Raw genomic sequence first — 17972 nt, 5'->3', positions numbered from 1 at the left:
CCTTCATATCCACATAGCACAAATTAAATTTAGAATTTCTTCAGAAATACCATGGAGCATAATGCTAATGCTTCTTGTAAAAACAAAAGCCTTCAGGAATATATTTGTATTCAGTTCCTTTTTCAACGAAGAAAGCATTTTGGTCAATATACATAGACAGGTGACATGGTAACATGTCACAAATAAAAACATGTTTTCAAAAAAGCTTTCTAGGCTATTCTATTTCCCTCAAATGGAAGAATTTAACATTTTTCAAGCATCTAGCAACAATACAGTTATCCCTCAGTATTTGGGACAGGCATCAGATACCCAATCTCTGGATGCTCAAGTTCCCTCATATAGAATGCTGTTGTATTTCCATGTAAATTCTGGACTTCCTCCCACATTCTTTAAATCTTAACCTCTAGTTAACTGATAACACCTAACACAATGTGAATATTTTATGAGTAGGTGTCCTACAGTATTATTTAGAGGATAATGACAAGGAAAATAGTCTATATGTTCTGTGTGGACACTATCAAAGGCCTAAGTAAAAATTTTTTTTTTTTTTTTTTTTTTGGAACTGGGATTGAACTCAGGGGCACTTAACCACCGAGCCACATCCCCCATCTTTCTTATTTTTTATTTTGAGATAAGGTCTTGCCAAATTGCTTATGCCTTTGCTAAGTTGCTGAGGCTGGCCTTGAATTTTTAATTGACCTGCCTTTGCTTCCGGAGTCACCGAGATTACAGATGTGTGCCACCATGCCCAGCCTAAGTACATTTTTTAATGTGTGATAAAAGACACGGAGGGACCACTGATGTAGATTTTTGTTATGGGGAACGTACAGGTTGATTTTTGTTGTTGTTGTTGTTCAGCACCAAGGAGAAGTCAATGTCTTCTTGGTTTTCAAATAAAGTACTTATTGAAGTATAGTCTGTGCTTAGGAAACAGCACAAATCACAAGAGTACACACATATAAATCCACACAGAGTGGATGATGTATGCCACCTCCGAAGCCAAGAAACTGAGCAGTTCCAACACCCAGAAAGGCCCCTTGACCTCAGTCCTGTCACCATCTCCCTTCCCCCATGCGAACTAGGCCCTGTTCTGATGTTTATCAGCACTGGTTCTGAACTTTATGTAAATATAACCATACTTACACATACATTTTCATGTCTAGCCTCTGTCACTCAAAAATGTATTTATAAGATAGAATCATGCTGTTGAGCTCAACAGTGGTTCATTCATTTTATTGTATTGTGTCCCATTATGTGACTATACACATATTCATCTGTTCTTCCTCTGATGTCACCGTTCTCACTTTGGAGCTCTTGGGAATCATGCTGCCGTGACCATGCCTGCTGGCCTCCTATGGTGTTCACGTGGACTCCCTTCTTAGCCTGGACTTCCAATTATTTATGAATGTTTCCTAATTTTTGACTCTCATTTTAAAAAGTAGCTTACATGTATGAAAATCACAATGGGTTTCCCTTTTGTTGCAGAAAACAATCAATTTATAAACAGACAGAAGGAAATTGACCAGGATTTTCATGATGGAAAGTGAACCTGTGAAATGAATCATCGAAACGATAGAACAGGCCAACAAAGCGAGGCTTTTCAGAGAATGTCCCAAGAAAGGCTTTTTGAAAGAAAAGTTAGAAGGATCCAAGTTAGGCTGCCCTCCAAGCTGCTCTGAAGAATTCAAAGGACAGAAAGAGCTCTGTTTTATTTGGAGAAAACAGAAGTGTTCTACATTTGTCCTGATCACCCAGTTTCAGCAGGAAAATGAGGGGGATAAAAAGAAAAAACAAAAACAAAAAACAAAACAAAAAAAAAAGGAGCAGCTAGAGTAACTCCACACACCCCACAAGTTTTTCAAAGCCCTATGAATTGCTGTTTCAAAAGCTTCATTATGATAAAATAAGTCGTTCTGCTTTCTCACAAGGGACTCATGCAATTCCTTTAATTAAGAAGTAGAACTGTTATCTCACCCCAAAGGTCCATCCCATGCTCCTTCGCAGCCTAGTGAAATGCATTTCTTATGCTGGTGGGTAAGAAGCGTGGCGAGCTGTGTCTTCACTGGCCCCTTGCACCTCAGCAGAAGGCCTTGGCACAGCAGGGAAGAGAAACCTGAGCTAGTCCAAGGCATCTAGGAGTGAGTAAGAAGGAGTGCTCCACCTGAGCGGACAAGTCTGGTTTCTGGTCACTGGACCCTGTGTGGCCATTAGCAAACAGGTCAAATGAGGCCAAAGTCTCCAGGGCCTGTTCCCTCATCTCCAAAATACAGTCATACTCAGATGGATGTCACCCTCCTTCCAACTGAATTGCCTCATTCTGTGTTTTTTGCTCTAACATTAACTTCAACTAAATTCCTTTTGTACCACTGTTGAATCTCCGCATGACACAGTAGACACGCTATGAAGATGGTCTTGTAAGTGAATACCAAGCATTTCCCAGCAGCCCTCCCCCACCGCCCTGCCACGCACACTTTTTACCCAGCTTCACTTCCCCACAACGACTCTCTGTTTCGTTCAACGGGATGATCTTCCCTCTGTGGCTGGGAGCAAGTGATTGTTTGTGGAAACTAGAATATTGTGCACACACAAATCCACTGTAGTGGTTCTCTCACTGGCTCTAGAGCCAGAATGCTTGGGTTCCTATTGGACTGTGCAATTTGACTGGCTATGTGACTATGAGCAAGTGACCTAACCTCTCTGACCCTGAGTTTTTTCATCTGTAAAAACGACCACTTATGGGTATATTGTGAGGATTCAATAAATTAATATTTCTAAGGCATTCAGGAAAGTGCCTACAATAAGCTAAAGATTAGATGACAGAACAAACAATGAGATTTTCCTTAGGAACTAGAAATACAAATTCATAGACATGAAAGACCTACCTCCCTGTAGTATGTATAACATCTATCCCATTGTGAGCAAAACAATATTATTAAGTAATGGTACAGGTAAATAGTCTACACGCAGGTCACATTCTTTAAAATAGTCTTCTAACAATTTGTGAGTCTAAGCATTTCCAGTTACAGGATTAATAGCTTGGTGTTCACAGTACATGACAAAAATCACTAGAATCTCAATGCAAATTCAATGGAAAACAACAAGTTGAGTAAATATTTAATAGGCTTAATTATGTTAAATTAATTAAATTAATTATTTAGTTTGTTGGCTTCTGCTCTGTAATGATTTTTTTTACGTGTCCAGGAAATTAATGGTGTCTACCTGGTCCCTTTCAAAACTGCTCAAATAACGTCATATTGAATGTTGATGTTGTTATTGTTTGTCCAAATACAGCTGTGACCTTGGGAATAAGAGGAACCCTACACAGATTTATAATAGGAAAAAAAAAACAGACTCTAATCATAAATTCAGTGCAGCACAGGGGTCAGCCTGAATGACAAAAGTCACTGGTATCAAGTCTCTGAGCCACCAAATCACGGGGGATCCTCAGACTTACCTCGAGTTTTTGATGCGCTCGTTTATCTTGGAGCACAGTGGAATTCTGAGGGCCTTTATTGCCTGCACTGCTGATCATTTATAGCTTCTGAGCTGGAAGATTTGAGCCTGAGTGGCTGGCTCTGTTATCAATTTTATATAGTCCACATCGGATCAGGCATTATGGTCCAGAGTCTTTCAGGGTTCAACCCTATTATGACTTGGGCATCTCTTTTCAAGGCCAAAGGGAAATTTGACTAAGGAGGATATGTGAATGAATTACCCTTTGTTCTTGCTTAGTGTGGTTTTAATTTTTCATTCACCCTAACAGGTGTGCTTTGGGTACACAATGTGGACATGCATAAGGGAACCATTAATACAGATTCTCTTAAATTGCCTCTAAATGTGGACTTCAGTGTGTTGATGGCTCTAACATCTTTGTGTTAATCACTTGCTTATGTCCATTACTGGAATGTTTGGGGGACACAGCTGGAACCACTTGGATCATTGAAAGCATGGTTTAAAATTTGTCTTAGGAATTTGTCTTCAGAAAATTTTTAAGAATCAACATTTTGGCTTATGAAAGGAGATTATAAATTGAAATGAAAATGAGATGCTATTTTTTACCCTCTTATTGCCTGGAATTCAAAAGTTTGCTATCATGCTATACGGAATGTCAATTGGCACAATCTCCAATGCAAAACAAAGTTGACAATATTGAATTTTTGAAATACACATGACCCTTGAGTCAAAAATTCCACTTCAAGTAGTCTACTATAGAAATGCATTGACACATATGCAAAATACATTTTCATATTGTTTTAGTGACACACACAAATATTCATGAATGAGGAACCAGTTAAATGAATTATTCCAGGCAGTGAAGTACAATTTACAATTGGAGAGTATGTTACCATGTGTGTGTATGTGTGTGATCACAAAAGGTAATATTTTATGCCTGGATCCCCTTATAATATTATAAAAAACATAAAGGTGATTGTGTCTAGTGAGAACTGGGTGACCACAAGGCAGTGATATAAGAATAACTTCTCATCTATGCTCTCTTGTAAATTTTGAATTATATATCATCTGTGTGTATTGCTTGCTTTGAAAATACTAATGAAAAGAATTTCACGTTTCGTGTATAGGAATTGGGTTGCTCCCTTGCAAGTGCATGCTTAGGAGAAAGAAAAATCCCAGTGAATTCATGGGCAGCAGCACCCACAAGGCACCCATGGTATTATTCTGTAAGCTATTTGGATTGTTCCAGAAGCAACAAGCATCACCCCTCACATAGCTCTGTCCTTTCTTTGCAGTCCCTGAAAAGAACAGGATGTTTATTTCAGCTTTTCCTTTCTGACTTTCTGGTGGTCTGTGTGGGGTGGCATGAGATGGGGGGAGAAGTAAAGCACATGGAGAGGAAGTGGGGGGGATTCTGTGTCCAGCATCTTTCTCACTAGTTAGTTTCTGCATATCATTAGGAACAGTGTGAGGATGTATTAGAAACCAGAGATGCAATCACACGATTCCAGTTGGATTAAAGCTGAGCATCCTCTTGTTCTCTGGTCCTAAACTCCTGTCCCTGATCTTCATTGTGATAAAGTCCTCACCAGTCTGTTGCCTGGGAGAAAAAATACAGACCACAAAGGGAGTTGTCTATCAAGCTAAATTTATTCCATTTTAAATCCTGAGATTATATCTCTCCTGTCTTAGGCATGTGTTAAAATGTCTCTTGGGTTTCTTTTTTTTAAGTAAACTCATGGGGATGGCAAATAATAATTTTTTGGTGATTTGCTTGTTTTTAATGCCACAACTTAGCATATTAAATATTGGCGACTGTATTAGTCAGCTTTCTGTCACTGTGACAAAATATCTGAGCTAATCAATTGATAAGAAAGAAAGGTTTATTTTGTTTTATAGTTTCAGAGGTTTCAGATGAAGATCAGTTGACCTTGTTGTTGCTTCAGGTCTATGGTGAGGCAGAACATCACGTCAGGGAACCTATGGTAGAGCAAATCTGCTCACCTCCTGGTGTCCAGGAAGAAGAGAGGGAGAGATACAGGAATGGGATGGACCCCAATTCCCTTCAAGGCACACCCCCCAATAACCTAACTTCCTCCCATTTGCCCCCACCTTATAGAGGTTCTCCCACCTCCCAATAGTGCTGTGGGCTGGAGACCAAACCTTACACATTTGAGTCTTTGGGGAATATTAGTGTGAAGCATAGCAGGAACCCTACTGGTAGGTCCTTCCAGTATTTAATTCTTTTCCAAATGTTATTTTTCCATGACACCCAAAGCCTAGAAACCCTTATCTACTTTTTTAAAATATTTTTTTAGTTGTTAATGGACCTTTACTTTATTTGTTTACATGTGGTGCTGAGAATCGAACCCAGTGCCTCACACATGCTAGGCAAGTGCTCTACCACCAAACTATAACCCCAGCCCCAACCCTTATCTATTTGAAGCGTAGAATTTGACACATGAGGAAACAGAATTAAGATCCTTGAATCAAAGCTGGGTGACACTAGTGTTCCTCCATGTACCTGCGTTGGCAGGAGCTTCCTTGTATTATGAAATCATCCCCAGAATTGTAGCTATTGCAGAAACGTCAGGCAACCTGTGCGGGAATGCACCCTCTTCTCCTCCAGGGATGATTTGGGAGATGATGTGTGTACCTTGTGAGCTAACTCCACGTTGTTCCCTGTTCTTCCCTCTTTGGGGTCAACACTCGAGGTAAACTTGACCTGGGATTTGTAAATTGAATAAGGAGCTGGGTTATTTATTAATTAAGGCTATGTGGTATTGGTGAAATCCACCCACCTGAAGCCCAGTATCGGATTCCCTTTCTTGTTCAGAGAAATCCTTAGGAAAATCTTCATTTTGTCATGTGGAGCCTTCATTTTTCTCAGGGATGGGATTGTATTCATCTTGTGGATGGTTAAAACTAAGAGACATTTCCTTTTGATATTCTGTAGCCAGCTGTACGTAGAATATTCTTCCAAGTTCTGAACATCAGGTATAGAAAGCAAAGCCCCTGCCAGCTCAAAAATCTAGAAGTAGTCAGATTCAGAACCTATCTCTCTGAACTCTGATCACTTCTGGACTCTGAAAGCTATACTCACAGGCTGTAAGCCTGTCCCAGCTGACTTACTGTGACCAGCCACCTTCTCTGTAGCTTGGGAGGCAAAGCAGGGCATGCACAATACAAGTCCACTTTGATGAGTACCTGGGAAAATTTAGGGTATACAGTGTCTTGGCTTCTCAGCCTGCCCTTAGTAGGGGACTCTTAGCACCAAATGGGAAAATGTCCAAGTTATAATAGATAATCCCTGCTGTCAAAGGACAGGGTTATCTCAGGAATACAGCACAGACTGGTAGATATTCAGTTCTATTCCAGGCCTATTTGTGTATCTGCTGATTATCATAGGCTCCTGTCCCCAGGTTTGTCTGGGAAGTTACTGAGACTGGAAAGAACATGCATGAGTTGCAGCTACCCTCTCTCCTGCTCAAGCACACACACACACACACACACACACACACACACACACACACACATATTTTCTTCGATCCAGAATCTCCCATCACCTTTTATCACTAGCACAGCTCAAGGATGCTCCCTCCTAGTAACAAATGAGGTAGAGGTCACAGCAGGCAGCACAGGGTATACAGGGTATACCACACTGAAATGGGACCTCCCTGAGTGGTATATTCCCAGCAGCTGCCCCACACAGGTGCACCATGGTGACTGGTTCCCAGGTAGCCATAAGGACAGTGGAGGATGGTGGGTGTGGATTGTGGTATCTTCCAGTTGTTCACCATTTACTGACTTCCCCAGGAATGCAACTCCGATGCAAATCAAGGGATAATACTGTAAATTGAAACATCACCAATAATTTCATTAATTGAAACATCACCAATAATTATTTACGTTTCAGCAAAAGCACTTCACCAATGGCAGGTCCTCAGTGGTATGTGAGTTCTAGACAGAACAGGCAGAAGGCAGTCAGTCTTTGTAACTCAGGCCTTCACAGTGATTAACCAGTCCACTGCTACCTCATGATGTTCCAAAGTAGTTGAATTATATGAAAAAAAAATGTACATATGGTTATAAGTGTTATTTGATGGTAGTTTATGTTCCTTTTATTTCTTGTTGACATAATAGAAAGTAGTGTTGATAAGTTTAAAATTATGTGTGTAAGTAGTTTCCTTTGTCTATGAAGCTTATTCGAGGACAGTAAGGGCCATTTCAAAATATTTGTTAGACAATGAGCCATTGACTCCAAAAGGGTTGAGTCATTGATCATTCTACAGGACCATGGGAAAGGCTTTGGAGAGCAATCCCAACAGAAGTCAGAGTGGGTGGTGGGTCTCCTGGGGTGTCTCATCACCTGATGACTTCCTCCTTTTGACAACGATCCTAGGGAGCAAACTGCTTCCCTGGAAGATGTCCAAGTGGAGAATATGTAATAGCAGTAGCTGTCACATCTGTCACATGCCCATAGTTTCTCAACTGAGATTAATACCTTATCTAGAGCTGTTGTGTTTCTTCCAAAACAATGCTGGAAGGCTTGAAAATCTTTTACAGACAGGAAAGCAGCCTGCAGTCAGGGTCTGTGTTCCACAAGGTACATTTGAACTCTAGGAAGCAAATTGCCCTGGAAAGTCCACATGGTGGATCCAAATGCACCATTCAGGTGGTGACCTCAGAATCCCCACGGTAGAGCATGTGGCACATGGCAAGACTGAGAGAAGATCAGAGAAGTTATCATGTGTCTCTCTCCACCAGAAGCCAAGGACACCACTGCATGTGCCAGACACTAATTTCACTGCCTGTTGGTTTTGAACCTCATAAAATTCACCCTTGTAGAGGGCGTGCGCTGTGGATGCTGGAGGCAGGGGCTGCAGTAGGCTGGTGGGGGGAGAAGGAGAGGAATGGAGTCTTTGTGCTTGTCAGAGAAGCTGTCAAAATGGAAAGTGCACGTGAGTGGGGAAGACAAGGTTGGCTGTGTAATCCAGCAGACACAAACGAGGGGAGAATGAGGGCAGGCACCAACAGAGAACCAGGGCCTGATCCCAGGCCAGTGCCAGCCTGTGGGGGCCCTATAGACACAGACCTTTAAATTAGCACATTTGTTCTCCAAGCAATGGCCGGAGTCAACAGGCCAGCCTTTATAACTATACCCAGACAGGCAGCTGTCTGTAAGGCCATCGGGAGGGCCTGTTTTACTTAAGCACAATCTCTCTAAAATCCACTGTCTTTCTAGTATGAGGTAAGGCAGAAGCTTGACAGGGAGCCATTAATATCAGTGATTTTGTGCACCTACTGAGCGGTTATCAAGGAATAATTGACAAATAAAATTGTATGCCTTTAAGCTATGGGAATGAATGCTTTGACACTGAGTGAAATGATCACCACCATCAAGCGAATTAACATTCCCGTCACTTCACATTGTTGCCATTTTCTTTTTTGTTGCTTTTTTGTTGCTTTTCTTTCATGTGTGGGGGTTGAGGAGGGTGGGGGGTCAGGTAGGGGGATGAGAACACTTGAGATCTACTCTCTTGGCAAATTCCAAGTACACAACCAACATTGTCAACTTCATTCCCAATGCCGTGTGTGGTCTCCAGAACCTATTCACCCTGCATAAGTGAAACTTGTACCCTTTGGCCCTCACTCCCCCCTCCTCATCCCCCCAGCTTCTGACAACACCATGCTCCTCTCTGCCTGTGTGAGTCTGGCTACTTTAGATTCCTCAAGTAAGTGAGGTCATGCAGCATTTGTCTGTGTCTGCCTTATTTCAGTCAGCATAATGTCCTCATGGTTGGGAGGGACATTCTCTTCAATAAGTGGTTTTGGAAAAACTGGGCATCCATGTGCAAAAGAATGAAACTGAACCCTTATCTTGTTCCATATACAGAAATCAACTTACAATGGATTAATGGCTTAAACTTGTTGAGGGTTTATTGGACTATAAACTCTCTGTGATATAATTGAGTGATCAACATAAGTCAATGATCTTACTTTTAAACATCCCAGTAATTATTTAATAATTGGCTCAAATCGCTACTTAGATTTACCAATCCAGTCATAAAATGGTTAAACACATGGACTTGTTGACACAGTCTAATCAACTGTGTGGTGGTCTGATCCACTTCTTTTTACTTCAGCTTCGAATAAATGATCTTGATGAATATCAAAAAAACTTCTCTTTTGTGGACTAAAAGATGTTTCCAGAAAAACATGTTTGTATATTCAATTGTACTTAATAGAACTTGGTTGACATAAATTGAGCTATGATCTTTCTGAATTGGAAGACCTTGCTTTTCTGGAATGCACTTGCATTTGAAGTTGATTATTTTCAAGGCTGCAGAACCATATAGCACTTTCTACAAGAGTGGTTTTCCTTCAATTCTAGGGAGATGGACAGATGGATGATTGGTTTCCTGTATAGGAAATTCAGCTAATCCTACCATCCAGAGACTTTTGTTTTGAGTCCTATACCAAAATGTTAATCCTAAAGATTTTTCTTAGACATGGGAGGAGACGGCCAGCTGAGATTCAAAGAAGAAATCTAAACTTTCTCCAAATCTGAAAACGTAGCCACAGATGTTGTTATTTACCCATGCAGAAACAAATTCTAGTGTTCATCTACCATATCACAGGCACTGCTGATTCATGATTCTCCACTGGCAAGCCCCAGCCCAATTGTTCATGTCAGATCCTTCTTGTTGGCCACCAAGCTACGATCAGTTCTTTCCAATTGAGATATATACCATCACGGTGGGACCTGTATATGGTGTTGGCATTCTGTGATGCCTGTTTTGAAACCTCAACTGCTGTCTTCTCAAACCCAGTGGTCTCTGGGCTCAGGCACACTTAGTCTACAAATTCCATCCTTGGAAGCTACACTCTGTACCTCACTCATTCTCACTCATTTCCTCCTCCATAGCTTGGGAATATAATGTTTACCTTTCCCTTTTTGTTAGTGAACACTCCCTTATCTCCCAAGGCCCACAAGAGTGTCCCTGATAAGAAAGTAATAGTTGCATATTCATATCCCCAAGAAAAGATAATATAAAATCACATCAACATATCCTATGTCATCTTTTCTAGGCGACAGGGTCTTGAACAAGGAACCATGTTGGAATCTTAGTGAGCACTAACATCTATCCCAGAATCTGGCCCAGATACTAAATCAATATTTGTTTAAAGCATAAATGAATGAATAAACAAATGAATGTTTCGAATTGATATAAGCATCAATAAAATACCTTAATAATTATATGCATGTGTGTACATGCCATGGATATCCATAATTAATATACATTCAGATTAGATAAAAATGGAGTTACTAAGAAAACATCCACAACTGATCTGCCCAAGGCTTTCTTTTCTACATTCTCATATTGGTAAACACTGATACCAGCGAACTTGCTTGTAAGGATGTTTCCTCCTCATTTCCCCATCTTAATACTGGTGTAGTCCTCCTGCCTCCTTAGTACCAAATACTTCATGTGGCTCCTATTGTTCTCTTAACACCAGAATTCACCACAAATGTCTCTTTTGGATGATATCCACAACCCAGGAGAAATCTCCCCTTCTCCTTCAGTCTAACTGCCTTTTGCAAACTGTTGAAGTGACTTTGTTTTTAAATGTGGCCTGCTGTTGACACATCCTCCTCAGAGCCCTAGCTCCAGAGTATTAACCACTTACAAATTGTTTATGCTTTTTTCCCCTGGAGTTTTCTGTCCATATTCAAAGAGAAGCCACTGCCTTGAACTGTCCTTAAAGACCCTCAAATTATTAGAAAATAGCCCTACAAACTCACTCTTGAGGCTGGGACACTAACTCCTTAAACCAGAAATAATAACAATTCTCCTTGGCTGACCTCTGACTTATCCCTGGAAGAAAGTTGATGAAATGCATTAATGGGTCTTTTATGAAATTCCAGATATTAAAAAATGTTTTGTCCAAGCCAGACACAGTGGCAGACACCTATAATCCCAGAGACTCAGGAGGCTGAGGCAGGAGGATCACAAATTCAAAGTCAGCCTCAGCAAATTAGCAAGGCCCTAAGCAAATCAGTGAGACCCTCTCTCAAGATAAAAAGTAAAAAGGGCTAGAGATGTGGCTCAGTGCTTAAAGACACCTGGGTTCAATCTCTGGTACCAAAAATAAATAAATATTTTGTCCAAATTTAATTCATAAAGGGGCTAAAGAAAACTTGATTTTTTGAACACTGACCAAAATGATATTGTTCTTATGTATATACATATCCTCCCAGAGTTTCCTCTTGCTTGGTGAGAGAAGGCAGTTGAGCACCTCAGTGTTTAGAAAAGAAGCAGCTATGCAGGAAGAAGTATTGCTATGGTTTTCACAAAGATGGCAACCATGTGGCAGGAAGTGGTCTTGTGTTGAATCTTAGTTGCCGATGCTGTTGCTCTAGATAACTGAATTAATTTCAGATATGGCAAACACATTAGCTGACAGGAACCTCTGCGAATGAGTCTCCCCATCAGGGAAATGTATTTTCTCTCCATTCCCTACTGTGGAAGCCGTTCATCACAGCACTGCCTCCTCTCCCCGGTGCCACTGCCTAACAAGACGCACCTGCAGCAGCCCAGTCTGAGTCCTCTAGGAGAGGCCTAAAAACGACGGAAACTAGAATGCCAGGAACATTCACATACAATTTATGACTGACTGTCAATATAAACGGGTTTGACAGTTGCCAAATTTGCTTTTAAAATAATATGATGTTTTTTACGAGGTGTTTTGTTTTGATTTGGATTTTGGGGGGTAGTGCTTTACTTTATGTCAACTTTGTTTAAACGTTAAACGCTGAATGATGATCATCTGTATCTTTTTTGGGAAAAATGAAGATTCATGGTTGATACTAAATTTGAGCGTTTCCACTGTTCACATTTTAGAGGGCTTTGATAGGGAGGAGGGTAGTTTTATTGAAGAGCAGAAACTTTTTCTATTTCTATGTCCTTGATTTAACACAGACTTCCTTCTTTGGCATCACTGTCAACTGGAATCAAAAGACTGGTGTTACAGCTCAGCACTTGTTTAGATAACTCCAGGACAAAGCTCAGGACTTACTTTCCACACCAAGGCCACTTCTGTTTGTGTGGTCACAACACTGATAGTCACTTCTTGAATCTTGGCAAACATGTGTGTCCCTGAGAGATTTTTCTCAGGCCTGAAAATTTGTCCAAGGCAATAGTCTTTCTTAGGATTTACTTTTCAGCTCGAAATTTCTTTCCTTTAAAATGAAATTCTGACATGTCTACAATGCAGATGAGTCCTGAGGACATTATACTAAGTGAAATAAGTCAGTCACCAAAGGACAAATACAGTCGGAGTCCACTTTTGTGAGGTCCCTTGAGTGGTCAAATTCACAGAGACAGTAAGGACAGGGAGAAATGGGGAGTTGGTACAGAGTTTAATGGGTATAGAGTTTCAGTTGTACAAAACAAGACATTCTGGAGTTGAATGGTGGTGCACAACACACAATTTCACAACAGTGAATACGCTCAACACCACCAAACTACACACTGAAAGGGTTAAGGTGGAAAATTCTGTTATGTGTATTTTGCCACTGTTTTAAAATTTTAAATGAAAAAGAAAGCTAACTTTGGAAACAGAAATGCATTCGCAAGATTCCATGGACATTCTACCTGGCAGAAGCTTGAGGAGTAGACATGAGAGATTAATTTCTTTCCTTGATGTTTATCTACCCTTGCAAGGAGGGGCTGTGGAGGACTGGGGGTGGAGGAGAGTGTATGGATCTAATAATATTCTGAGGAAAAATTTAGTACCCACACAACTTTCGTTTCCTTGTTTTTCACAAGACTATGTGCTTTTCTGTCATGGTGTACAGAACAAGGTCTGATACGTTTTTCACAAAGAACCATTGATGGCGTGTCTGTGTGAATTGCCCTAGCATTGGTCACAGCCAACTTCTGTGGGACCCACTGCCCCTGTCCGACAATACACTCCAGTGTGTTTAGCCATTTACAAAAGGTCAGAAATGAACTGAGAAATGGGCTGGAGTAAAAAACATGTGGCCCTATAAATATCAGAGACAGACGCTTTACTCCATTTTTCTCAGTCTTGTTCTTCCCCCATCGCACGGTCTTTTTGGTCACCCTCTCTGTCGAGGTTCCCTGCATTTGGCCAGCACCTCATTCCGGGGACTAGTACAGAAAAGGCAGCCTCTGGCTTGCTCACCTGCTGACCTTGCTCTGTGCCTAGTCTGGTCCTGCAGGACCATTAATAGAGGCTTGTTTTGTTTTGTTCTTTATCCTTTGTAATTTCTGGCTAGGAAGCCCTGGCAGTCCAGTCTGCAATGTTCTGTTTTGCTCTGAGCATTTCCACTTCCCATTAGTGGCAAGCCTGCCTTGTGGCTAAATTTGTTCCCCGACAGTGTTTTGTGAGCCGAAGAAGAGTTTGCAGATTTGAGCTCCAGGGGGGGGCCTGAGAGAGAAGTGGGACATTCATCATGACTTTAGCTGCCAGACTGGATGACTTTGAGGTGACGCTGGAACACCTACTTATGGACGTCTTTGTAAGTAAGGATTTTTCATATTCCATGTGCGAGGATCCTCCCCTCTCACTTTGAAAGTCCTCGGGACTCTGTCCCCATTACGGAACCTTCTAATTGTCCGGTTTCTACAGTGTCATTATTTCTTACTCATGTACAGTGAGGGGAAGGCGGGAAAGAGAACCAGCACAGTTCTAAATGTCTGAGAGGCACAGAATAGTCCATACAGATTAAATAGCAGAAGTACCACTTTGTAAATCAAGTAACTTACAGAAGTCTGAATGAATGGGGTGAAGAAATACACAAGGCTTGCCAGAAGAGGTCAAAGCAGCTTCATGGGCATTCCCTGGGAGAACTGAGTTTGTTTGTGAAGGGATCATTCTGGAGGGGTGGGGAAGGTGGGAGATGAGAACTATGCTTAAAATCCTGAACTTTTCACGTAGGGAAGAGAATGCTGAATGCAGGATAGAATGACAAACTTCACTGTCATCAGAAGCCCAGTGCTGGATTCTTACCACTTTCATAGGTATTCAGCTACTAAGAGCCTCTCAAAGTTTGATTTGATGTGATGAGGCTGTTTGAGTGACTCACTTCCAAAAAAAGAAAAAAAGTAGCTGACAGGGACACATTGACTCTGGCCATGATTGGAGCCTCACTCCCCCTGGCACACGTAACCCAAACTTCATTTCTACCCCAGGCCAACCGCAATGGCTCTTGCCCTTTGCTAAGGGTTTTCTGTTGGGGACGGGTCTATTTGCTCCGAGTTATTGGCAAAGGCTGATGGGACACAGACCGTGAGCCACGCAGGTGGTGAGGCAGCCGGGAGGTGTCCCCTTCCAAGAACAACACTGGCGCTGCCCACAGGAAGGCGGCTGTGTTACATTCCGAGGACAAGCCAGTCTGCGTCTTGAATCTGGAAAGGCCCTGGAGGGTGGCTGCTTTCATTGCCATACATCACTGGGTCCCTTTCGGGAACCTTTCAAAGCATGGTGTGTTTTGGCAGAAGTGAGAGTCTGGGGCTTCCCCCCGCCTTCCTTTCTTTATTAATTTATAATTTGTCTTCAAATTGAAGCAACATTGTGCTGGCGGGATTCCCAGAGGGACTCGCCTTTTCCAGAGCTGGGTGCAGGAGCTGAGTGACTCATGTTCATTCCGAGCGTGGCATTTGGATTTAGGCCTGAAGGAGGAGACTGTTGAGGATGGAGAGGGTCCCTCTGGGTTGCCAAGCAGGGGGATTTGTGGCCATTAGTTATGAAGAGAAATCGGACAGCAGGACAGAGATCAGAGCTGATGTCCTTTGCCCAGCCATCCCTACTTGGAGGGTGGCAGATGGTGGCCTTAGGATTCAGTTTTGAGGGTGGTCTGTGCCATGTCAAAGGTTAAATATGCCTTTGGTTGTTTTAGAGGAAAAATTTTAATCAGGTAATTGTTTTGTTGAAATCCCCTAAAGTCAGTAATGTACACCCCTTCCTCCTTCACCATCGCCACCTTCTTGATATTTCCCCACAACTTCCACCGCCTTGTCCTTGATTTGAATTCACAGCCCTGGCTGAGACTTTTTACCTCTCACTGAACTAACCTTCTAATTATTCTCCTGCACCCAGGATTTCTGCTCCAGTTCACCTGCCCATTATCGTCTCTCCTCAGTCCCCCCACCATCTATTTTTAAATCCTTATTTCCAGAGCATTTGCCACCCTCTGTAACAAGGTTTTGTGTCCATACTTCCCCCTTAAGAAATGTCTTAAATCCCCTTCAGCATGACTCAAAACAGTCCAAGCAGACAGACAAGGCTGGGATCAGGTCATACAAGGCTTCAAAAGGCGACTTCTCTCTAAGTATTATCTCCTGCCATTTCCCACTGTGAACTCCCTAGTCAAGCTGCACTGGCCACCAACAGTCTCTAACCTACACAATGTGCCCTGTCTCATTAAGGTGGCTGGTGCCTGTGATTCTGCTTCCTCTGGACCTGTCCAAAGTCTACACATCCTTCAAGCTTCCATGAAACTCCCCCCTCCTCTGTGAAGGAGCTACTGACAGCTCATAGTAATTCCTCAGGCTTTGGATTCCTGTAGCACTCCCTCTCTGTACATTATTCATTTACCTGAATTAATCAAGGTCAAAGAGGCCTTGATAGCTTCTCTAGCACTAAGAATATTGTGTAAATTGACCCCAATGGATACATACCAAGCACTGAATTTTTATTAATATTATTCATTTTCATTGAAATATTTAATTTTTGGTAGATGCATTAAGATGCAGAACAAAGAACTTTCAAGTTTCCATGTGTTTCTCACCAAGTTATAATCTGGTCTCTGACACAGTCATGACAAAAGCCACAATGGTGACAAATACTGAAGAAATTATCGTGTGCAATGCAAAGAGTCACTGCAGTTTGTTGTTGTAAGATATTTGTGAGATGCAGAAGAACTCACAAGACATGTATATACAATTTAAAGAAGTATTTACAAATACACACCTGTGTAACCACCACCCACGTGAAAAACAGAATATCATAAATCCACTAGGAGAGCTATGTGTCTCTTCCAGATTAAAATTCTCTCCTTCCCTGAGAGGAACCCCCCAGGGCTTTTATGCTAACATTTCCTTTTGAGTTTTTTTTTTTTTTGGGGGGGGCATAGTTTTTGTTAAGCACATATCACTAAAGAAAATGGAGAGCAAGCCTCAATCCCAGCTTGGTACCATGACCTAGTCATGAGACCATCAGCAAAATTTCACCTTCCTAAGTTTTCATTTCCTGTTTCTTCATCACTAAAGCTAGTTGACAGTGTTGTAGTGAAGATAAAGTAGGTGACACAGAGCCAGGGTCCATGGTTGGGCTGATGCAGAAAGAAGTACCAGGTGAACTGGTTCTCTCTCTCACTATTACCACCTAACCCACTTCAATTATTGGGAATTTTGATTCCTTCCAAGCACAGTGGGACTCATTCCCCACCTGAACTATGTTAATCTGTGACTGCTCTGTCTGCCACCAAAATGGCAGAAGTCACCTGCTCCAGAGCTCTGATAGGGAGATGAACCCTGGGATTTCAGCTGGCTTTGCAGGTGGGGTCTCTAAGCCAGGTGACCTTGGGCTGTACTTCCAGATCCAAAAAAAAAAAAAAAGAAAAAGAAAGTTCAAGGGAGAGTGACATTCTATAGGACTTGGGAGGATAAAAACTCTAAATAAGAAGGAAAGGGAACGTGAAATCTGTGGCCAGGGTCTTCTTCACTCAGACTACGTACAAGCTTTCTCACATGCATGAGTCTAATTGTCTAGAAAAAAATATTTGCATCAGAGTCCCATTAGCAATGGCTTTCCTCTATAGCATTCTCATTAGGATGTCATCCTCCTATCTCAAGAACAGCTGTTTCCATATTGACACTTCCTTTCCAGGATTACAAAGGGCCACTGGGGGCTTTGTGGGGAATGCAAGGCTTCTGCAAGATGAGATAAAAGGAACAGATCAGACCTGGTGTTTCATAATTACTTGTCATCACCCTGGGGCTCCTCTAGCTGTGGCTGCACTCTGTGCTCATGAGACGAGGTAGCACACATGTACAGGTATACACACAAATACACACAAAGTCAGGAGCTCAAGAGGGGAGATCAACTGAAGTACATGGGGGTTCTTTTTAAATCATTGCCAGAATTGTTGGCATTGCCCTCATTGATGGATTTGTCCTGCTTCCTTTTTTCTGTCCATCCTTATGTTCTTTGAGAAGATTTAAGCCTCTCTCTCCAAGGTGTAGCCCAGAAGCTTAGCATTCTGCACAATTCCAAGAGCAGATCCACAGCTAAGGGGTATGCAACATACACCAAAGAAAAAGAAAAGAGGAAATCAAGCAGGCCTCTTGAAACAATCCTTGTTGAATCAAATAACCTGATATTTAGACTCAAATATGTACTTAGAAAGGGGTGGGTGACTTCAGCTTTCCCCTCTTCTGTCCTCCTTCTACCATCGGCATTCCAGGTGTATTCTCAAGGCCACCAGG

The 17972-nt window shown here is 41.8% G+C and overlaps 1 protein-coding gene across 1 annotated transcript in view; it reads left to right on the top strand.

Moving 5' to 3' along the window:
• Window positions 1-13985: 13985 nt before the first annotated feature.
• Window positions 13986-17972, top strand: part of FRMD4A (FERM domain containing 4A) — a 311522-nt gene continuing 307535 nt past the window's right edge. The window contains exon 1 of the mRNA XM_081297994.1: window positions 13986-14002. Within this exon, the coding sequence (XP_081154120.1) occupies window positions 13991-14002 (12 nt within the window). The 5' untranslated portion in view covers window positions 13986-13990. The remainder of the gene's footprint in view (window positions 14003-17972) is intronic.

This window comes from Spermophilus citellus (assembly GCF_964194105.1).
Source record: "Spermophilus citellus genome assembly, chromosome: 6".
NCBI lineage: Eukaryota > Metazoa > Chordata > Mammalia > Rodentia > Sciuridae > Spermophilus > Spermophilus citellus.
Note: the sequence above shows the minus strand (reverse complement) of the source record. Positions and strands in the feature narration are given on the sequence as shown.